The sequence below is a fragment of the Schistocerca nitens genome, chromosome 1 (genome assembly GCF_023898315.1).
Source record: "Schistocerca nitens isolate TAMUIC-IGC-003100 chromosome 1, iqSchNite1.1, whole genome shotgun sequence".
Lineage (NCBI taxonomy): Eukaryota > Metazoa > Arthropoda > Insecta > Orthoptera > Acrididae > Schistocerca > Schistocerca nitens.
The window spans coordinates 569,449,389-569,473,740 of NC_064614.1; the positions used below are offsets into that span (position 1 = coordinate 569,449,389).

General features: G+C 41.3%; 1 protein-coding gene across 2 annotated transcripts in view; it reads left to right on the top strand.

Moving 5' to 3' along the window:
- Positions 1-24,352, top strand: part of LOC126254853 (nonsense-mediated mRNA decay factor SMG9) — a 127,621-nt gene that overhangs the window by 53,420 nt on the left and 49,849 nt on the right. Inside the window, exon 5 of one of the 2 annotated variants that reach the window (XM_049955344.1) lies at positions 2,043-2,336. The exons of the other annotated variant lie outside the window; for it this stretch is intronic. Coding sequence (XP_049811301.1) covers positions 2,043-2,336 — 294 coding nt within the window. The remainder of the gene's footprint in view (positions 1-2,042; positions 2,337-24,352) is intronic. 2 annotated transcript variants of the gene reach the window in all.

A 24,352-nucleotide genomic window follows, 5' to 3' on the forward strand; every position in this document is an offset into this window, starting at 1 on the left:
AGCTTTCCAAGGGTAGAATGACTATTGACCCACACATTTGTTGTAGAAAGTGGTGAAAACCAGTGCTAGGTGATGCCTGTGACATTAATTAACTCTTTCAGAAATATAAATATTTTTCCCCATGATTTAACCAGAATCTGACATCTGTGGAGAACATGTGTCTGTAAGACAGTGTGTGTGAATGAAACACCATCTTAGTCTGTTATCATTAAGTAAAATGATGAAATCAAGTTCTGTCATGTTTGAGGTATGTGTGATCACAGTACATGTGACCACAGTCTAGAGGGTATGTGGTGAGAGTACATTTCTGAAATCACTCTAAAGAAAGCACCTGACACTATGCCAAATAATCAGAGATTTGTATTTGAGCTGAAGACATTCTAACAGCCCCATCCCAACTGTCCAGTCAACAAGAAAATATAAAAATGATATAATCGAAGTTTTTGAATTTATTTGTCAGAACTATCTGACATGTGAATGTATAACAGTATGTGATAGGAAACGGCATTGTAGAATAGAAATTCCAAAATGGTTGTTATCTTAACCATAAACAGTTTTAATACTTGTCTCAATCATTTGAAGAATCTGTGGCCCAGGTCATTGTGAAAATGTATTTTGGGGTATGATTCTTTAGGGGTCTCAGGTTTGTGTAGTTTCAGTGAAGATATTAATTTGCAGTTAAAAAGACACAATAGTTCATTGTGTTATTCAACTTTTCCAACAACTGACTTCCTGTTTTAAATTTTTGTAAACTTGAGGAGGAGAGTCCCTTTTAATAGACATTGGTCTCACAGATGATGACATTGCTTTTCATAGTTGTAGGATTGTAAAAAATTGACATTCATGTTACACACAGTGTTCACAGCAATCAGTCCAAAAAGTAAAATTCCAGTCCACGTCATTGACAGGACTTGATTCAACACAACTGCCTGAAAACCATCCCTTGAAAAACTAAACAAAGACATTATAACTCCATGATGCTGAACATCAGTGATATGTTTTCACTGCCAGCCTGAGTTAACATTTATGAAGAAAACAGTATTCAGTATATAAAAAATATAGAAAAATTATCATTATTTGTTTTTAACATAATTTTGGAATGGAATCAAATAATGCAAAATACTAAAATTTGTTCTTGTTACTCATAAAAGGAACAATTGGAATTTTATAGGATAATTAATGTTCTTTGAAGTCAAAGATATGAAGTGGATTTTCAGAATCTTGCAGAAAATATGAAAAAGAATGAAATGTCAGATGAATGTTTCCAAACAATATGTTGATCCCAAAGACCCCCCCCCCCTTTTATCAAATAGTCAAAAGATGGATGGAATGGTAAATTTTGGTAATCAGAAGATGCATTGCAGTTTGCTATTGAACAGAGGTCCTTGCAGTACAGATTTGTCATGACATACACTTTATACACCTTGCTAACAACACTTCTAGTTTTCATTTGGTTCCATATAGTGAAAGAGGAATGTGATGATGATTTTTTTAGTTTCAGTTAACCTCTTAATGATAGTGTTATTCAGACATCAGAAGTCTTGATCAAGGTGAGCCTCACTGTTGGAGTTACAGTGTTGTGAGGAAGGGATCATGAAAGCAATTCATAGATTACTTAACTTTAAAGGAAATGGTACATTTGTGCCATTTTGCATTTTCTATGGAGTCAGTTAAAGCAATTAATTTGTTGTGTTAGCCTCACTTAGGCAAGCAGGTAAAGGTTAAGAGGAAGTGCTAGGCAGCTGGCTGAAGACTGACAGCAACTAGTGATAACATACGGATATAGTAAGATGTCTCAGACTCAGGAACTTCTAGGCAATGGTTCACACTTTGAAACCAAAGAGAGAGTAAGTTCCCACAAAGTTCTAGCATGCAGGGTGGGTTCCCTTGTTCAGGTGGATGTTTATTCATACCTACAGGATTGGCTATTTGAAAAATAGTATGATGGTATCCTAGCAACATATGAGATGATTACATGTGCCTACAATGTGCTGTTACTGTGTTGAATATAGATTTTGCCTGTCTTTTTTTCCGTACTTTAGATCAAAACCATTTGCACCACAGCGTATTCAGCAGCAAGAATTGGGTGGACAGGGCACACTTGGAGTGGATGTCTTTGTTACACCAGATCGTCTTATTCTTCTTGACACACAACCAATGTTATCACCAGCAGCAGCAGATCGTTTAGCTGCACAGGATCCTACGAAACGACATGATTTCATCTCAGCTGAGGGTGCTGTTGAGACACAGTCATTGCAGCTTACGGCATTTCTAATGACTGTCTGCCATGTTGTAATTTTAGTTCAAGATTGGTTCTTTGATCCAACTGTTGTCAGGTTTGTGAAAATGTTTCTTATAATGTTCTATCCTTTTGTAAAGTTAAAAAGCTCATTTAATTCTTTGTTGTACTCTTTGTAGTATAACTTATTTTCTCAGATTTTCTGGATTTTGTATAAAAGTATAGAAATAAACTTTTGGTATAACACATAATAAACAAATGTATGATTTTGCCTCAATTCTAGGAGCATACTGAATACATTACTTCAAATTACCCATGTTCTTAGTTTAGCAAACTGCCACATCAAACCTCAATAAAGTCTGACAGTTCCTCCTGCATTTGTAGATCTAAGAAAGTGGTTATAAACATATGAAAGAGGAAAAGGTATACTATGTGTTTATCTTTTTCTTGAGCACGAACAGCATAGGTGCAAAGATTGAAGGAAGCAAGCTCCATTCAGCATATACACTGCAGCAAAGAAGCAAGTGTTGGGAATGGAGAAAATTTTGTCTTCCTTCAGCAGAGCAGTCTCTATAATTACATTTTATTCTTTGAACTGATCATCTATGAAAGTTACTATAACAACTTCCTTCTCTGGAAAGAAGTTGTTGTTTGCACCTGCAATGGACAGAAGGCAGTCTCATCACACATTTCACCATAAGAAAATTTGACACCACAACACAGCATTCATAATGGCTATAACTGTGGTTGAAATATGCTCACTATTTTTATATACTTGAATTTAGCATATTTCGTGACAGTACTCACTTTTCCGTGAAATGTTTATAAGATGATATTTGACTTTTCTGTGTTGGCTTAAGTCGTCTAGTGAAAGTATGATTCCACAATGCTGTTTCTTCGGCTGCAGAAATGACCTGGTTCAATGCATTTGCCTCATTTTTGGTGCTTCAAATACCATTTCTTCGAATGTGGTTCCTTCTTGATGTTTATATAAAAAAAATTAGTAACATAATTCATTTTTCCTGTTCAATAGCAAATTATTATTACGGCGACCTGCACATTGTTCCACTGTCACACACACCGAGAGTTCACTGCCGACTGACTATGGTCAAAGACGACTCCAGTGTCAAAGACATTTCACACAACACACAAACTTCCAGTTGTAACCAGTCTCTTTGATATTCTTCGTCACATCCCTAATATTAATCAATATGCTGTCACTCTCAAACATATAAGCAAATTAGCATAAAATAAGGCAAATTACAATTCACACACAAAATATATATATATATATATATATATATATATATATATATATATATATATATATATATATATATATATATTCTGACAAAAATATAAAAAAACATTTACAACCTCCCTCATTAGATTTGGTGTCGACAAATTCGGTAGAAAATAACACATCTCCCAGATCCATTACATGGTGTTGCACACAGTATTGTGTGACACGTTATCAGTGGAGAAGAAACACTAGTGGACCCAAATCTTCAAACTTCAACCTTCCAGAACAAGGGCCTTTAGCACTGAAGGAAAGCTGAGCAGGTAGTATTAAGTTTAAGTGGACTTCTCTTTTGTGGTTGCAGGTGATGATACAGTCTCATATTCATTACATTAATGACCTACATTGAAAATTCACTGAGCTGCAGATTGTTTATTGCAAACAAAACAGTGTATGTAAGAATAGGTCACTACTCCCCACTTAGTAAAGGTCCTGAGTGGCAGATGCACAAGAATAAATCTTGCACGCACAAGCTTCCTTATCTGCACTTACAATAATTTTCACATTGACACTCAGATCTTGGTGAGAGATCTGTCAAAAATTGTAGGAAGTGCTGATCATACACTCCTGGAAATGGAAACAACAACACATTGACACCGGTGTGTCAGACCCACCATACTTGCTCCGGACACTGCGAGAGGGCTGTACAAGCAATGATCACACGCACGGCACAGCGGACACACCAGGAACCGCGGTGTTGGCCGTCGAATGGCGCTAGCTGCGCAGCATTTGTGCACCGCCGCCGTCAGTGTCAGCCAGTTTGCCGTGGCATACGGAGCTCCATCGCAGTCTTTAACACTGGTAGCATGCTGCGACAGCGTGGACGTGAACCGTATGTGCAGTTGACGGATTTTGAGCGAGGGCGTATAGTGGGCATGCGGGAGGCCGGGTGGACGTACCGCCGAATTGCTCAACACGTGGGGCGTGAGGTCTCCACAGTACATCGATGTTGTCGCCAGTGGTCGGCGGAAGGTGCACGTGCCCGTCGACCTGGGACCGGACCGCAGCGACGCACGGATGCACGCCAAGACCGTAGGATCCTACGCAGTGCCGTAGGGGACCGCACCGCCACTTCCCAGCAAATTAGGGACACTGTTGCTCCTGGGGTATCGGCGAGGACCATTCGCAACCGTCTCCATGAAGCTGGGCTACGGTCCCGCACACCGTTAGGCCGTCTTCCGCTCACGCCCCAACATCGTGCAGCCCGCCTCCAGGCCGGCCGAAGTGGCCGTGCGGTTAAAGGCGCTGCAGTCTGGAACCGCGAGACCGCTACGGTCGCAGGTTCGAATCCTGCCTCGGGCATGGATGTTTGTGATGTCCTTAGGTTAGTTAGGTTTAACTAGTTCTAAGTTCTAGGGGACTGATGACCTCAGCAGTTGAGTCCCATAGTGCTCAGAGCCATTTGAACCATTTTAACCCGCCTCCAGTGGTGTCGCGACAGGCGTGAATGGAGGGACGAATGGAGATGTGTCGTCTTCAGCGATGAGAGTCGCTTCTGCCTTGGTGCCAATGATGGTCGTATGCGTGTTTGGTGCCGTGCAGGTGAGCGCCACAATCAGGACTGCATACGACCGAGGCACACAGGGCCAACACCCGGCATCATGGTGTGGGGAGCGATCTCCTACACTGGCCGTACACCACTGGTGATCGTCGAGGGGACACTGAATAGTGCACGGTACATCCAAACCGTCATCGAACCCATCGTTCTACCATTCCTAGACCAGCAAGGGAACTTGCTGTTCCAACAGGACAATGCACGTCCGCATGTATCCCGTGCCACCCAACGTGCTCTAGAAGGTGTAAGTCAACTACCTTGGCCAGCAAGATCTCCGGATCTGTCCCCCATTGAGCATGTTTGGGACTGGATGAAGCGTCGTCCCACGCGGTCTGCACGTCCAGCACGAACGCTGGTCCAACTGAGGCGCCAGGTGGAAATGGCATGGCAAGCCGTTCCACAGGACTACATCCAGCATCTCTACGATCGTCTCCATGGGAGAATAGCAGCCTGCATTGCTGCGAAAGGTGGATATACACTGTACTAGTGCCGACATTGTGCATGCTCTGTTGCCTGTGTCTATGTGCCTGTGGTTGTGTCAGTGTGATCATGTGATGTATCTGACCCCAGGAATGTGTCAATAAAGTTTCCCCTTCCTGGGACAATGAATTCACGGTGTTCTTATTTCAATTTCCAGGAGTGTATATAAGGTCAGTGAATCAGTTTAAACCTTCCTTTCAATCTCTTGTGGATCCCTCTGATGTTTAAACTGAATACAGTAGATGAAAATCAGAAACGTTAAATACCAAGTTTAAAAATGTATTTATGTGTGAGGATACTTCTGAGCCAATGTTTCACCAGCAGACAGACTTGTGAATGATATTTATATAAATACCACATGTATTGAGAAATAATATTATCTTGTAGCTACCAATATTTAATACATTGAAGAGCCAAAGAAACTGGTACACATGCCTAGTATCGAATAGGGTCCCCGTGAGCAACATGACATGGCAGGGACTCAACTAATGTCTGAAGTAGTGCTTGAGGGAACTGATACCGTGCATCCTACAGGGCTCTCCTTAAATCCATAAGTGTGTGAGGAGGTGGAGATCTCTTCTGAACAGCACGTTGCAAGGCATCCCAGTTATGCCCAATAATGTTCATGTCTGGAGAGTTTGGTGGCCAAAAGAAGTGTTTAAACTCGGAAGAGTGTTTCTGAAGCCACTCTGCAACAATTCTGAACATGTGGGGTGTCACATTGTCTTGCTGGAATTGCCCAAGCCTGTTGGAAAGCACAATGGACATGAATAGATGCATGTGATCAGACAGGATGCGTAGTACATGTCACCTGTCAGAGTCGTGTCTAGATGTATCAGGGGTCCCATATCACTCCAACTGCACATGCTCCACACCATTACAGAGCCTCCACCAGCTTGAACAGTCCCCTGCTGACATGCAGATTCCATGGATTAATGAGGTTGTCTCCATACCTGTACACATCCATCCGCTTGATTCAATTTGAAACGAGACACGTCTGACCAGGCAATATATTTCCAGTCATCAACAGTCAAATGATGTTGATGGACCCAGGCGAGGCATAAAACTTTGTGTCATGTAGTTATCAATTGTACACTAGTGGGCCTTCGGCTCCGAAATCCCATATCAGTGATATATTGTTGAATGGTTTGCATGCAGATGCTTGTTGATTGATGGCCCAGAATTGAAATCTGCAGCAATTTGTGGAAGGGTTTCACTAATGTCATGTTGAACAATTCTCTTCAGTCATTTCTGGTCCCGTTCTTGCACTATCGTTTTCTGGCCGCAGCGATGTTGAGGATTTGATGTTTTAACTGGATTCCTGATATTCACGGTACACTCTTGAAATGGTTGTATGGGAAAATCCCCACTTCATTGCTACCTTTGAGATGCTGTGTCCCATTGCTCATGCACTGACTAAATCTTGATAACCTGGCATTGTAGCAGCAGTAACGATCTAACAACTGTGCCAACACTTGTCTTACATAGACATTGCTGACAGCAGTGCCGTATTTTGCCTGTTTACATATCTCTGTATTTGAATGCAGATGATTGTACTAGTTTCTTTGGCACTTCAGTATATAAGAAGAGTAACACCTCCACGCTTAAATGTCGGTGGGTCCCCAATGTTTAGACTCACCAAGTTAGATTTGCACTAACAAGTCGCATAGTGTCCCTATGGCATATTTTCAACACCCTATGGCATTTTGACCCGAGCAGCCAGCATTCCAGTCATGGGAACTGCTTTCTTACTTGCCATAGCATAATCTCTATTGTTGATTAGGAGAGTGACTAATTCATCTTAACCGTAGTGCTCACATACAGTGTTGAACTAACAAAATAAAAGGTTTTCAAAATAGGAGAAAAAAAACATATCCCCTTTTTTCACAATTGAGATTTCGGATATCAAATTCCAATTTTGAAATTAGTATGGTCATTGAATTATGGTACATAGGGCACTGTATATATTTTTGTCATTTGTCTCTGTGCAGCAAACTTTGTTTCCCAAGCATCAAAAACAGTTTTAAATGAAACTCTCTGCTTGCTCCTTGAATTATGTTAATTAAGAAGTAGATTTTCACCACTGATTTCCTTGAACATGAACTCTTCATTAATTTATTTTTTTGGTGCATTGCTACAAAATAACCAAAGCTTCCAAAATTACAAAAATACATAAATTTAAACTAACTACTTTTTCTTCAGATTATGATAAAATTCAATTGCTGTTTACCATGCTTTCACAATATTAATATCCATTACCATAATTTAGCATAATAAACAAATAATATAATGAGAATAACAAAGAGTATCTAGTATTTCAAGTTCATCCATTAACACAATACCCTTTACCTAGATACCCTTTTATGCTTGCAGAACCAAGTGAGATGGTACAGTGGTTAGCACATAGGACTTGCATCAGGAAGGTCGATGGCTCCAATCTACATTCTACCATCTTGATTTAGGTTTTCAATTTAAGTTTTCTGTGATTTTTCCCAAATCACTCCAGTCAAATTTTGAAATGCTTCTTTTAAGAAAGTGCACCGCCATTTTTCTTCCTCATCCATGAAACAGTACATGCGTGTGCTTAGTCTCTAATGACCTCATTATCATAGTACATTTATCCTTAATCTTCCTTCATTTCTTTCTTTCTTTATAATTGCAGACGAACATTACATTCACATTTTTCTGTGGCCAGGGTATTGTCTGATAGTAATTCATGTGAATCTACTATTATTACACATAAACACAAAATTATCACCCACAGTGCCCTTGGTTTCAGTGGTTTTTATGCCACACACATAAAATTTCACATGGGAAGGCATTCCCCCCCCCCCTTCCCCAAGCATTCCCCCTCTACCCACCCTGACACACACACACACACACACACACACACACACACACACACAGTCATCTCGTCATGGGGCCTTGCCTTTTTCTGTGTTTCTAGGCTATCATATTTGTCACATTTGTGTTACTAAATGGATCAATTGCGATGTGCACAGCTGATACAACATTTATCCCTTTGTAAGAGCGGTCGTGGGCTGTGCTGTTGTGGCAGTGTCTGCTGGTGTGCTTAAGGTCCACCTCTCATTCTTTTTGACTCTATGATGGATAGGTTTCATAACCAGTTACTTTTGCACAGTCTGATGATACCCCAAAAGTGTGATTGAAATTAAATAACTTTGCAATCCAGACAATCTTTCAATTTTAAATAATTCAAAATAGTTACTGTATCACCTGACAAGAATGGAGCGGAATTAATTTTACTTGTATATGGCCTTTATGTTTAACCTTTCCAGCGTGTCATTCCAAGATTTGGACTAAGCCTGAGGCCCATTATCACTAATTATTTTCATAGGTTTGTGTACAGTGGATAAGTAATTTTTCCTCAGTTGACTAGTCCCAGTACTTTTCTGTAAGGGATAGACTCTCAAAAGATTCAAAAAGCTTCCTTGATCACTGAAACACAACTAAAACCTTCTCTGCTTGTTGGTAGTGGCCTGAATAAAACTACAGCGGCCAACTTCCCATCCTCTTGAGGTATAAAACAATACACAACTTTGCTTGATCATTGCTAATTCAGTCTTGTTCCTGTTCGTTTTTGAGGTTTATTATAGTTTCTTTAATACACTCTCCATGCTCTAATTGTTTTATGTAGAGTAAAGGGATTTCGCTTGGTTCAGAACTCACCTGAACTCTCTTTCTCATTCTCATTAGTAGATGATGTACTGCATCTGCTACAACGTTTTCTTTGCCTGGTCTGTACTGTAGATCAAACTGGTATTCTTGTAGCACTGTATAGCCCACCTGATAAGCCTACCATGTATCAATTAACAATTCTTTACGAGAGCTAAGGCTTTATGCTATGTTACACGACTTTCCCACCCATCAGATAATACTGAAATATTTGGAAATCTCATACAATAGCTAATGCTTCCCTCTCAGTAACTATATACTTTCTCTCACATTTGGTCAACATTCTACTCATGAAACTGATCATTCTGTATTGTGTCCTCTCATCCATCTCTATTAATTGGAATATGTGGGTTCTGATCCCAAATTCTGAACTGTCAACTCATAGACAAAATTATTGGCTCAATTTAGAGTGAAACAATGTACTCCCCATAGACAGGGCTTCCTTAATTTTTTCAAATTATTCTTATAATGTTCCATCCATATTCCCAGAGCATCCTTTTTCATTAAATTAAGGAAAGCAGTTGCATTCCAAAATTGTTCATTTACGAATTTCCTACAGAATTACATAAACCTATTTTTTGGTTATGGAAATCATCCTATTGCTTCCAGTTTCTCTTAACTTTGAGTAACACTGTTTCTGAAATTGTGTGTTTATAGGAATTGGATCTCACTTTTTTCAAATTTGGACTTGGCCAGATTGACAGTAACATTTCCCTTTTGGAAAGCAGTCAATACTGTGTCCATAATCCTGTTATGCTCTTGCCAATCACTGGAAGCAATTAAAATGTTTTCAACATAAACTGTGATTTTACCCAACAGCTCTTTCCCCAGTATAAAATCCTGCACCCTGATGAATGCTGACACCAAGATGTTTTTCCAATAGGCATTACCCTGAAATGGTAGCACCCGTATCCATAAACAAAAGCTATGCATTACCAGCAATTTTCTGGTAACCGAATTTGCCAATAACAAGTTGTTAGGTCAGGACTGGATAATATGCTAACTCCTTCAAAGTTTTGTCCTAACTTTTCAAGAGCTTCTGACCTGTCATTCTGAAGTTCCATTCGTCTTATTTACGCCATTAGCATCTGGCATTACCCTTACTGAGTCACCCTTTTGTTGCAAATGCTAACAGTGTGCAGTTTTGGCTTGTCAGTCTTTTGGTTATTTGCAAGTCCAGCATTTTTGAGTTTTCTTTCCTTTGGCTAAAGGTTTTGGATAAAGTTTTAATTTAAAAGGTTGGTGCAGTTTGAATTTGAAACGGTTATTTCCCATTAAGCTTGGATTATTTGAAAACACTTTCTAATAATTCAAAACCAAATTTTCAAATTTTCCTTTTTGTCTTTTATTAATTACTTTCATTTTGCTTACCTTAGACCTTATTTCATCACCCACCACTTCAGTTTCAATATTGTTATGACCACTCTTTCTTTTCTATGAGGCACTTTCATTGTTATTGGCTTCCCATTGACAACATTCGTGCCTCACCTTTAAGTAACATCTAACAAGTGGTTCTTCATGAAGTATTTTTAATTAACAAATTTTATTTTTATCTCGTCTCCCCCCCCCCCCCCCCCCTTTCTCTGTCTCTGTCTCTGAACATTGTATTCACCATTGAGTGTAGAAATTATTTATTTCGAAGCAAACTCTTTTGCTATACCACTTGAAAATGGTCCAAAGGCTGTGAAATAAATAATTTCTTCAGTCAATGGTGAATATGATGCCCAAAAAGTTCTACGTGAGTGTGAACTTTGAGTAGGAGAAGTTTATCTCATTTCTGGTACCACTTACTGTCGTGGTCACGTTACCTCTTTCAAAATCTGTAATAGCCACGTGATTTACCAGCAGATCTATTCCTATGATAAGAACCTACACATGGATCTGATACACCCATGGCAGAAACCTCCATCACTCCATCAATGTTTCCAAACTCATCACTTTGAATAACACTTTTCTCTTTACTATTTTACTCTTTCCTCCAACATTATGTATGTACCCACTATTTGAGTAGTTTCTTCCCTGAAAAATGCTGTTTTAGACATTACCTTAAGTACTACTCAACCAGTATTCTCTCTCTCTCTCTCTCTCTCTCTCTCTCTCTCTCTCTCTCTCTCCCCCCCCCCCCCCCCTCTCCCTCTCCAGGAGTGGCAAGTATCGCCTCCTGGCATTCCCCAAGACAGAGTGTCACCTTCCAACCGAGTGATAAAACGCCCTACCTTCCTCCTACCATCCATTCCTCTGGTAATAATCTGTTAAATTGTTTAATAAAAGTTCCTGTAATTTCCTTTTTGCAACAAAGTTGTGGAAAGTACACACTCTAGTAGCTCCCATTGACAACATTCCAGTAGTATTACTACTTGCTATGACCATACTTCTTATTTTTTAATCTAATTTCTTCTCTATGTTTTCAGCAGTAATATCAGTGCCACTGTTAGCAAAATCACTGACCTCTTGCTGAATACCATTTACCTTCTCAAATATCTCCTTTGTGTTACTATCAACAAAATTTTGAAGTGAATCTACACTCCTGGAAATGGAAAAAAGAACACATTGACACCGGTGTGTCAGACCCACCATACTTGCTCCGGACACTGCGAGAGGGCTGTACAAGCAATGATCACACGCACGGCACAGCGGACACACCAGGAACCACGGTGTTGGCCGTCGAATGGCGCTAGCTGCGCAGCATTTGTGCACCGCCGCCGTCAGTGTCAGCCAGTTTGCCGTGGCATACGGAGCTCCATCGCAGTCTTTAACACTGGTAGCATGCCGCGACAGCGTGGACGTGAACCGTATGTGCAGTTGACGGACTTTGAGCGAGGGCGTATAGTGGGCATGCGGGAGGCCGGGTGGACGTACCGCCGAATTGCTCAACACGTGGGGCATGAGGTCTCCACAGTACATCGATGTTGTTGCCAGTGGTCGGCGGAAGGTGCACGTGCCCGTCGACCTGGGACCGGACCACAGCGACGCACGGATGCACGCCAAGACCGTAGGATCCTACGCAGTGCCGTAGGGGACCGCACCGCCACTTCCCAGCAAATTAGGGACACTGTTGCTCCTGGGGTATCGGCGAGGACCATTCGCAACCGTCTCCATGAAGCTGGGCTACGGTCCCGCACACCGTTAGGCCGTCTTCCGCTCACGCCCCAACATCGTGCAGCCCGCCTCCAGTGGTGTCGCGACAGGCGTGAATGGAGGGACGAATGGAGATGTGTCGTCTTCAGCGATGAGAGTCGCTTCTGCCTTGGTGCCAATGATGGTCATATGCGTGTTTGGCGCCGTGCAGGTGAGCGCCACAATCAGGACTGCATACGACCGAGGCACACAGGGCCAACACCCGGCATCATGGTGTGGGGAGCGATCTCCTGCACTGGCCGTACACCACTGGTGATCGTCGAGGGGACACTGAATAGTGCACGGTACATCCAAACCGTCATCGAACCCATCGTTCTACCATTCCTAGACCGGCAAGGGAACTTGCTGTTCCAACAGGACAATGCACGTCCGCATGTATCCCGTGCCACCCAACGTGCTCTAGAAGGTGTAAGTCAACTACCCTGGCCAGCAAGATCTCCGGATCTGTCCCCCATTGAGCATGTTTGGGACTGGATGAAGCGTCGTCTCACGCGGTCTGCACGTCCAGCACGAACGCTGGTCCAACTGAGGCGCCAGGTGGAAATGGCATGGCAAGCCGTTCCACAGGACTACATCCAGCATCTCTACGATCGTCTCCATGGGAGAATAGCAGCCTGCATTGCTGCGAAAGGTGGATATACACTGTACTAGTGCCGACATTGTGCATGCTCTGTTGCCTGTGTCTATGTGCCTGTGGTTGTGTCAGTGTGATCATGTGATGTATCTGACCCCAGGAATGTGTCAATAAAGTTTCCCCTTCCTGGGACAATGAATTCACGGTGTGAATTGAAGAGCCAAAGAAACTGGTACACATGCCTAGTATCGAATAGGGTCCCCGTGAGCAACATGACATGGCAGGGACTCAACTAATGTCTGAAGTAGTGCTTGAGGGAACTGATACCGTGCATCCTACAGGGCTCTCCTTAAATCCATAAGTGTGTGAGGAGGTGGAGATCTCTTCTGAACAGCACGTTGCAAGGCATCCCAGTTATGCCCAATAATGTTCATGTCTGGAGAGTTTGGTGGCCAAAAGAAGTGTTTAAACTCGGAAGAGTGTTTCTGAAGCCACTCTGCAACAATTCTGAACATGTGGGGTGTCACATTGTCTTGCTGGAATTGCCCAAGCCTGTTGGAAAGCACAATGGACATGAATAGATGCATGTGATCAGACAGGATGCGTAGTACATGTCACCTGTCAGAGTCGTGTCTAGATGTATCAGGGGTCCCATATCACTCCAACTGCACATGCTCCACACCATTACAGAGCCTCCACCAGCTTGAACAGTCCCCTGCTGACATGCAGATTCCATGGATTAATGAGGTTGTCTCCATACCTGTACACATCCATCCGCTTGATTCAATTTGAAACGAGACACGTCTGACCAGGCAATATATTTCCAGTCATCAACAGTCAAATGATGTTGATGGACCCAGGCGAGGCATAAAACTTTGTGTCATGTAGTTATCAATTGTACACTAGTGGGCCTTCGGCTCCGAAATCCCATATCAGTGATATATTGTTGAATGGTTTGCATGCAGATGCTTGTTGATTGATGGCCCAGAATTGAAATCTGCAGCAATTTGTGGAAGGGTTTCACTAATGTCATGTTGAACAATTCTCTTCAGTCATTTCTGGTCCCGTTCTTGCACTATCGTTTTCTGGCCGCAGCGATGTTGAGGATTTGATGTTTTAACTGGATTCCTGATATTCACGGTACACTCTTGAAATGGTTGTACGGGAAAATCCCCACTTCATTGCTACCTTTGAGATGCTGTGTCCCATTGCTCATGCACTGACTAAATCTTGATAACCTGGCATTGTAGCAGCAGTAACGATCTAACAACTGTGCCAACACTTGTCTTACATAGACATTGCTGACAGCAGTGCCGTATTTTGCCTGTTTACATATCTCTGTATTTGAATGCAGATGATTGTACTAGTTTCTTTGGCACTTCAGTATATAAGAAGAGTAACACCTCCACGCTTAAATGTCGGTGGGTCCCCAATGTTTAGACTCACCAAGTTAGATTTGCACTAACAAGTCGCATAGTGTCCCTATGGCATATTTTCAACACCCTATGGCATTTTGACCCGAGCAGCCAGCATTCCAGTCATGGGAACTGCTTTCTTACTTGCCATAGCATAATCTCTATTGTTGATTAGGAGAGTGACTAATTCATCTTAACCGTAGTGCTCACATACAGTGTTGAACTAACAAAATAAAAGGTTTTCAAAATAGGAGAAAAAAAACATATCCCCTTTTTTCACAATTGAGATTTCGGATATCAAATTCCAATTTTGAAATTAGTATGGTCATTGAATTATGGTACATAGGGCACTGTATATATTTTTGTCATTTGTCTCTGTGCAGCAAACTTTGTTTCCCAAGCATCAAAAACAGTTTTAAATGAAACTCTCTGCTTGCTCCTTGAATTATGTTAATTAAGAAGTAGATTTTCACCACTGATTTCCTTGAACATGAACTCTTCATTAATTTATTTTTTTGGTGCATTGCTACAAAATAACCAAAGCTTCCAAAATTACAAAAATACATAAATTTAAACTAACTACTTTTTCTTCAGATTATGATAAAATTCAATTGCTGTTTACCATGCTTTCACAATATTAATATCCATTACCATAATTTAGCATAATAAACAAATAATATAATGAGAATAACAAAGAGTATCTAGTATTTCAAGTTCATCCATTAACACAATACCCTTTACCTAGATACCCTTTTATGCTTGCAGAACCAAGTGAGATGGTACAGTGGTTAGCACATAGGACTTGCATCAGGAAGGTCGATGGCTCCAATCTACATTCTACCATCTTGATTTAGGTTTTCAATTTAAGTTTTCTGTGATTTTTCCCAAATCACTCCAGTCAAATTTTGAAATGCTTCTTTTAAGAAAGTGCACCGCCAGTTTTCTTCCTCATCCATGAAACAGTACATGCGTGTGCTTAGTCTCTAATGACCTCATTATCATAGTACATTTATCCTTAATCTTCCTTCATTTCTTTCTTTCTTTATAATTGCAGACGAACATTACATTCACATTTTTCTGTGGCCAGGGTATTGTCTGATAGTAATTCATGTGAATCTACTATTATTACACATAAACACAAAATTATCACCCACAGTGCCCTTGGTTTCAGTGGTTTTTATGCCACACACATAAAATTTCACATGGGAAGGCATTCCCCCCCCCCCCCTTCCCCAAGCATTCCCCCTCTACCCACCCTGTTCACATGGGAAGGCATTCCCCCCCCCCCCCCTTCCCCAAGCATTCCCCCTCTACCCACCCTGACACACACACACACACACACACACACACACACACACACACACACACAGTCATCTCGTCATGGGGCCTTGCCTTTTTCTGTGTTTCTAGGCTATCATATTTGTCACATTTGTGTTACTAAATGGATCAATTGCGATGTGCACAGCTGATACAACATTTATCCCTTTGTAAGAGCGGTCGTGGGCTGTGCTGTTGTGGCAGTGTCTGCTGGTGTGCTTAAGGTCCACCTCTCATTCTTTTTGACTCTATGATGGATAGGTTTCATAACCAGTTACTTTTGCACAGTCTGATGATACCCCAAAAGTGTGATTGAAATTAAATAACTTTGCAATCCAGACAATCTTTCAATTTTAAATAATTCAAAATAGTTACTGTATCACCTGACAAGAATGGAGCTGAATTAATTTTACTTGTATATGGCCTTTATGTTTAACCTTTCCAGCGTGTCATTCCAAGATTTGGACTTAGCCTGAGGCCCATTATCACTAATTATTTTCATAGGTTTGTGTACAGTGGATAAGTAATTTTTCCTCAGTTGACTAGTCCCAGTACTTTTCTGTAAGGGATAGACTCTCAAAAGATTCAAAAAGCTTCCTTGATCACTGAAACACAACTAAAACCTTCTCTGCTTGTTGGTAGTGGCCTGAATAAAACTACAGCGGCCAACTTCCCATCCTCTTGAGGTATAAAACAATACACAACTTTGCTTGATCATTGCTAATTCAGTCTTGTTCCTGTTCGTTTTTGAGGTTTATTATAGTTTCTTTAATACACTCTCCATGCTCTAATTGTTTTATGTAGAGTAAAGGGATTTCGCTTGGTTCAGAACTCACCTGAACTCTCTTTCTCATTCTCATTAGTAGATGATGTACTGCATCTGCTACAACGTTTTCTTTGCCTGGTCTGTACTGTAGATCAAACTGGTATTCTTGTAACACTGTATAGCCCACCTGATAAGCCTACCATGTATCAATTAACAATTCTTTACGAGAGCTAAGGCTTTATGCTATGTTACACGACTTTCCCACCCATCAGATAATACTGAAATATTTGGAAATCTCATACAATAGCTAATGCTTCCCTCTCAGTAACTATATACTTTCTCTCACATTTGGTCAACATTCTACTCATGAAACTGATCATTCTGTATTGTGTCCTCTCATCCATCTCTATTAATTGGAATATGTGGGTTCTGATCCCAAATTCTGAACTGTCAACTCATAGACAAAATTATTGACTCAATTTAGAGTGAAACAATGTACTCCCCATAGACAGGGCTTCCTTAATTTTTTCAAATTATTCTTATAATGTTCCATCCATATTCCCAGAGCATCCTTTTTCATTAAATTAAGGAAAGCAGTTGCATTCCAAAATTGTTCATTTACGAATTTCCTACAGAATTACATAAACCTATTTTTTGGTTATGGAAATCATCCTATTGCTTCCAGTTTCTCTTAACTTTGAGTAACACTGTTTCTGAAATTGTGTGTTTATAGGAATTGGATCTCACTTTTTTCAAATTTGGACTTGGCCAGATTGACAGTAACATTTCCCTTTTGGAAAGCAGTCAATACTGTGTCCATAATCCTGTTATGCTCTTGCCAATCACTGGAAGCAATTAAAATGTTTTCAACATAAACTGTGATTTTACCCAACAGCTCTTTCCCCAGTATAAAATCCTGCACCCTGATGAATGCTGACACCAAGATGTTTTTCCAATAGGCATTACCCTGAAATGGTAGCACCCGTATCCATAAACAAAAGCTATGCATTACCAGCAATTTTCTGGTAACCGAATTTGCCAATAACAAGTTGTTAGGTCAGGACTGGATAATATGCTAACTCCTTCAAAGTTTTGTCCTAACTTTTCAAGAGCTTCTGACCTGTCATTCTGAGGTTCCATTCGTCTTATTTACGCCATTAGCATCTGGCATTACCCTTACTGAGTCACCCTTTTGTTGCAAATGCTAACAGTGTGCAGTTTTGGCTTGTCAGTCTTTTGGTTATTTGCAAGTCCAGCATTTTTGAGTTTTCTTTCCTTTGGCTAAAGGTTTTGGATAAAGTTTTAATTTAAAAGGTTGGTGCAGTTTGAATTTGAAACGGTTATTTCCCATTAAGCTTGGATTATTTGAAAACACTTTCTAATAATTCAAAACCAAATTTTCAAATTTTCCTTTTTGTCTTTTATTAATTACTTTCATTTTGCTTACCTTAGACCTTATTTCATCACCCACCACTTCAGTTTCAATATTGTTATGACCACTCTTTCTTTTCTATGAGGCACTTTCATTGTTATTGGCTTCCCATTGACAACATTCATGCCTCACCTTTAAGTAACATCTAACAAGTGGTTCTTCATGAAGTATTTTTAATTAACAAATTTTATTTTTATCTCGTCTCCCCCCCCCCCCCCCCCCTTTCTCTGTCTCTGTCTCTGAACATTGTATTCACCATTGAGTGTAGAAATTATTTATTTCGAAGCAAACTCTTTTGCTATACCACTTGAAAATGGTCCAAAGGCTGTGAAATAAATAATTTCTTCAGTCAATGGTGAATATGATGCCCAAAAAGTTCTACGTGAGTGTGAACTTTGAGTAGGAGAAGTTTATCTCATTTCTGGTACCACTTACTGTCGTGGTCACGTTACCTCTTTCAAAATCTGTAATAGCCACGTGATTTACCAGCAGATCTATTCCTATGATAAGAACCTACACATGGATCTGATACACCCGTGGCAGAAACCTCCATCACTCCATCAATGTTTCCAAACTCATCACTTTGAATAACACTTTTCTCTTTACTATTTTACTCTTTCCTCCAACATTATGTATGTACCCACTATTTGAGTAGTTTCTTCCCTGAAAAATGCTGTTTTAGACATTACCTTAAGTACTACTCAACCAGTATTCTCTCTCTCTCTCTCTCTCTCTCTCTCTCTCTCTCTCTCTCCCCCCCCTCTCCCTCTCCAGGAGTGGCAAGTATCGCCTCCTGGCATTCCCCAAGACAGAGTGTCACCTTCCAACCGAGTGATAAAACGCCCTACCTTCCTCCTACCATCCATTCCTCTGGTAATAATCTGTTAAATTGTTTAATAAAAGTTCCTGTAATTTCCTTTTTGCAACAAAGTTGTGGAAAGTACACACTCTAGTAGCTCCCATTGACAACATTCCAGTAGTATTACTACTTGCTATGACCATACTTCTTATTTTTTAATCTAATTTCTTCTCTATGTTTTCAGCAGTAATATCAGTGCCACTGTTAGCAAAATCACTGACCTCTTGCTGAATACCATTTACCTTCTCAAATATCTCCTTTGTGTTACTATCAACAAAATTTTGAAGTGAATCTACACTCCTGGAAATGGAAAAAAGAACACATTGACACCGGTGTGTCAGACCCACCATACTTGCTCCGGACACTGCGAGAGGGCTGTACAAGCAATGATCACACGCACGGCACAGCGGACACACCAGGAACCACGGTGTTGGCCGTCGAATGGCGCTAGCTGCGCAGCATTTGTGCACCGCCGCCGTCAGTGTCAGCCAGTTTGCCGTGGCATACGGAGCTCCATCGCAGTCTTTAACACTGGTAGCATGCCGCGACAGCGTGGACGTGAACCGTATGTGCAGTTGACGGACTTTGAGCGAGGGCGTATAGTGGGCATGCGGGAGGCCGGGTGGATGTACCGCCGAATTGCTCAACATGTGGGGCGTGAGGTCTCCACAGTACATCGATGTTGTTGCCAGTGGTCGGCGGAAGGTGCACGTGCCCGTCGACCTGGGACCGGACCACAGCGACGCACCTATGCACGCCAAGACCGTAGGATCCTACGCAGTGCCGTAGGGGACCGCACCGCCACTTCCCAGCAAATTAGGGACACTGTTGCTCCTGGGGTATCGGCGAGGACCATTCGCAACCGTCTCCATGAAGCTGGGCTACGGTCCCGCACACCGTTAGGCCGTCTTCCGCTCACGCCCCAACATCGTGCAGCCCGCCTCCAGTGGTGTCGCGACAGGCGTGAATGGAGGGACGAATGGAGATGTGTCGTCTTCAGCGATGAGAGTCGCTTCTGCCTTGGTGCCAATGATGGTCATATGCGTGTTTGGCGCCGTGCAGGTGAGCGCCACAATCAGGACTGCATACGACCGAGGCACACAGGGCCAACACCCGGCATCATGGTGTGGGGAGCGATCTCCTACACTGGCCGTACACCACTGGTGATCGTCGAGGGGACACTGAATAGTGCACGGTACATCCAAACCGTCATCTAACCCATCGTTCTACCATTCCTAGACCGGCAAGGGAACTTGCTGTTCCAACAGGACAATGCACGTCCGCATGTATCCCCTGCCACCCAACGTGCTCTAGAAGGTGTAAGTCAACTACCCTGGCCAGCAAGATCTCCGGATCTGTCCCCCATTGAGCATGTTTGGGACTGGATGAAGCGTCGTCTCACGCGGTCTGCACGTCCAGCAAGAACGCTGGTCCAACTGAGGCGCCAGGTGGAAATGGCATGGCAAGCCGTTCCACAGGACTACATCCAGCATCTCTACGATCGTCTCCATGGGAGAATAGCAGCCTGCATTGCTGCGAAAGGTGGATATACACTGTACTAGTGCCGACATTGTGCATGCTCTGTTGCCTGTGTCTATGTGCCTGTGGTTGTGTCAGTGTGATCATGTGATGTATCTGACCCCAGGAATGTGTCAATAAAGTTTCCCCTTCCTGGGACAATGAATTCACGGTGTTCTTATTTCAATTTCCAGGAGTGTATTTTGACAAATAGTGGGGATTTAGCTGTGTGTATCTAATTATGAATTTCAGAGACTGTCTTTTCACATTTCTCTGTCTCCGCACTGAAAGTAGGTTTTAAAGAATTTCTAAATTTATCTTATCTGTACTAAGTTTAATTAGAAAGACATCACTGAACTTATTTTATTGGATAACTCATTAGTAACTATTTTTGTTCCTCCATGAAGCCATTAAATCCTTTCATTTAATGCTGTAAACTCTTTGATAGTTTTCTTAATAAGCTCTTCAATCATGTTATGTATTTTACTGTTAGTATTCCCTTGAAGATTTTTCCCCTGTGAGAAGTGCTGCCATTTTGTTCAATTTGCTGCTCGTATCCTGAGAAACTGCGTCATTATTATCTTTGATATCCCTTCTTATTTCATCAGATTTGCTGTTAAGTGTCCCTAAAAGATCTTCCAATTTATTGTTAGTCTTCCTGGTAGATGATTCTATTTTGTCAATTTTTCACTCGTAAGAGCTTGTAACATTTCCTGCGAGTTACTGTTTATGCCTTCTTTTTTTGTTAGTTTCCTTTCCATCACTCACTAGCTGAGTACATGCTTCAGCAATGTTTTCTGTAGAGTCTACGGTTTCTTCTGCCATCCTGTTCCTCAGTTTACTCTAAATCACTCATCCTGTGTCCCCTTTGCCTCTTAGATCTTCCGAGTAAGAGCATATGCCACAGTATCTAATTCTAATAATTTAATCCCCTCTTGTGACTAATATGATCCTTGACTCGCTTTCAGTAAGTTTTTGCACCTTCTGGGTGGAGTAGCTGGTTCAGGATGTGTCGGCACCATGCCTGCATGCCGGCTCTCTGCATTATGTGCCTCATGTGCACCCCCATGTGACTCTTCATTGACTTTGAACTACCTTCCATGATGTCTCTACAAAATGTGATTCTTACCTCAGGGTCCATGACTGGCTTCACCACATCTGCTGCTGCTATCTGTCTTCTTCTTCATGTTGCCTTCATGATGATTGTTCATGATATTTCATCCACAAAATGTTCATAACCCTTGCACATGAACTTAAATTTTTCGCAACATGAACGTACTATACTCCGTGACACATGCCATTATTTTTTTGTGTTTCTGCCTGCAAGCCATCTATTACATTCACTTTTAATTCAAAGTTCACTTCTTGTACAGTCCTAACTTTCCAATGTATTGTGACACTTTTCGTATTTCTTATCTTCAGCATAAGTATTTTAAAAACACATCCCCTATCCTAAAGATAGATGTTTTGAAAATTATTCCTGAAGTCAGTGCTGTGTTGCAGGATCCCCCAATCATGCTAAACCTCTGTAAATAATTCTCAGTTTAACTACATGTCTGTAGGAGGTGACAGAGACAATGTACAGTGGAACTGGTCAGTGTTATTCACCTGGAACCAGAAGTTTTAAGGCTAATCTTCCCTGAGTTACCTTAGTGAATTGTCATGTAGGACTTCTTCCCACGTAATCTGTGCATTGTTCTTAAAGATGTAGCCTCCCAAAGCAAATCTTATAGTGGATTGGAGTCAATCAGAGATGCAAAGTCTGCTTATGTGACTATTAATAGGAATCAGGTCAGTACTTTACTTTAAATAATATTCCGGAATGCCATTTTGCTGCATTTATTAACACACACTGTAAAAATATAACAAAATGACACAGTTTGTTACAGTTAATCTCGAAGATAATGGAAAATTGGGGAATGCCCCCCTCCCTACTGGAGAGACAGATATCAGATCTCCTATTGCTGACTTAAATGCCTGGTTTGCAATAGAAAGCTCTAGTAAACTTTGCATAACTTAGGAATTATTTGTACATTGTTGGTAGAATATTAAATATCATTTGCTTCTTAATATAGTTTACTGCATAATAAAAATATAGAAGCAAAGCTTTAATCACTTTAGGACTGCACGTAACAATTATTATGTCAGTATTGGTTTCCAACAACATTTAACATACAGGGTGACAATTATTGAACTTTATGAAATAAAAAACTGCATGGTTGACCATGAGGAATGATGGGAATTATTATGCACTTGCGTATGGTTTGGTTTAGCAATTAAGCCTGCTTTCATTTGGATGGGTTAGTCAACAGCAAAATTGGCGTCTGGGGGCTGAGAATTCGCATTTCACGATCGAGAAGTCTCTTCACACTCAACGGGTGGCTGTGTGGTGTGCAGTGTCCAGTCATGGAATAATCAGTGTGATATTCCTTGATGGCATGGTGACTACCAAATAGTACATGAAGGTTTTGGTAGATGATTTCAGCCCCATTATCCAAAGTGGCGGTGATTTCGACAAGATGTAGTTCATGCAAGACGGAGGTCAACTCCATCAAAGCAGAAAAGTGTTTGATGATGTCCTAGAGGAGCACTTCTGGAACCGCATTCTGGCTCTGGGGCACTCAGAGGCCACTGGCATGGGCCTTGATTGGCTGCCTATTCTCCGGATCTGAACACATGTCTCCATGTTGTGGGGCTATATTAAAGACAAGGTGTACTTCAATAACCCCAAAACCACTGCTGAGCTGTAAACCGCCATTCAGGAGGTCATTGACGGCATTGATGTTCTGACACTTCAGCGGGTCATGCAGAATTTCGCTATTTGTCTGCACCAATTATCACCAATGATGGCAGGCATATTGAACATGTCATAACCAAAATCTGAATATGTATAGTGTTGTTTACATGTTGAATAGCATGTGCACACCGTAGTTTGTAACTAATTTACATTTTTTCGTGTGGTTCAATAACTGTCACTCTCTAAGAAAGGTAGCAGCACCGCACATAAGTCTCGATGGCTCCCCAACATTTAGACTTACCAAGTTATATTCACCATCACGAGTCGCATAGTCTTTCCATACCACTGGCATACTTTCAGCACCATATGGTATTGCCAGCCTAGCAACCATCATTCCAGTTGTGTGTACTGCTTTCTTACTCACCACAATAGCAATCTATATTGCTGCCTAAGAGCATTAATCTTAATCTTGGTGCGCAAATACAATATTATATTGAGTTTGTGCATAAGTTCATAGTTTTTTTTCTATAAGTTTAATACACATGACAGAGACTTTAGTCATGAATAATATATTCTCTTTCACTGTTTACAACACTGAGGTAAGTTTTTGATTCTGTGACTGTACAAATCACATGGTTCTGAGGCAAGAACTCATCAAGTCATGTTTGGGGAGCATTTTCATCTGGAAAGGAAGTTCCTTGAAGATTGTTTGATAGAATGTGGAAAAGGTGAAAATCATGGAGCCTAAGATCAGATGAATAAAGTGGGTGTGGAATGACTTCCCAACCAGACTCCTGCATAGTGGTTTTCATTGGTCTAGCCAAATTCAGGCAGGTGTTATCATGGAGTAGCATCACTTCACGCAGTCTTCCTACTCATTGTTCTTGGATTGCGTCTGTAAGATGTCTCAGTTATTGACAGTAAATGTCAGCAGTGATGGTTACTTCTTGGGGAAACATTTAATAGTACAACACACCATTGCTGTTTCACCAGATGCATAACATTATCTTTTGTGGATGTTCACAGGTCTTTGTGCAGGTAGTTGCTGCTTTGTTTGGGCTCAACCATTCTTTCTTTTCCTTATGTTAGCCTAAAGACACCATTTCTCGTCACCAGTAATGGTACAAGATAGGAATGGTCGGTATTGTCCACAAGCCAGTTAATAATGCACAAACAGAGGTGCACATATGACCACCCACAGATTTTTGTGATTTTGGCTTAGAGCATGCGCCACCCATGCACCCAATTTTTGAGCCATTCTCATTGCATGCAGATGACACACAATGGCGGATTTATCACATTTGTCAGTTCTCAAGTACAATGATG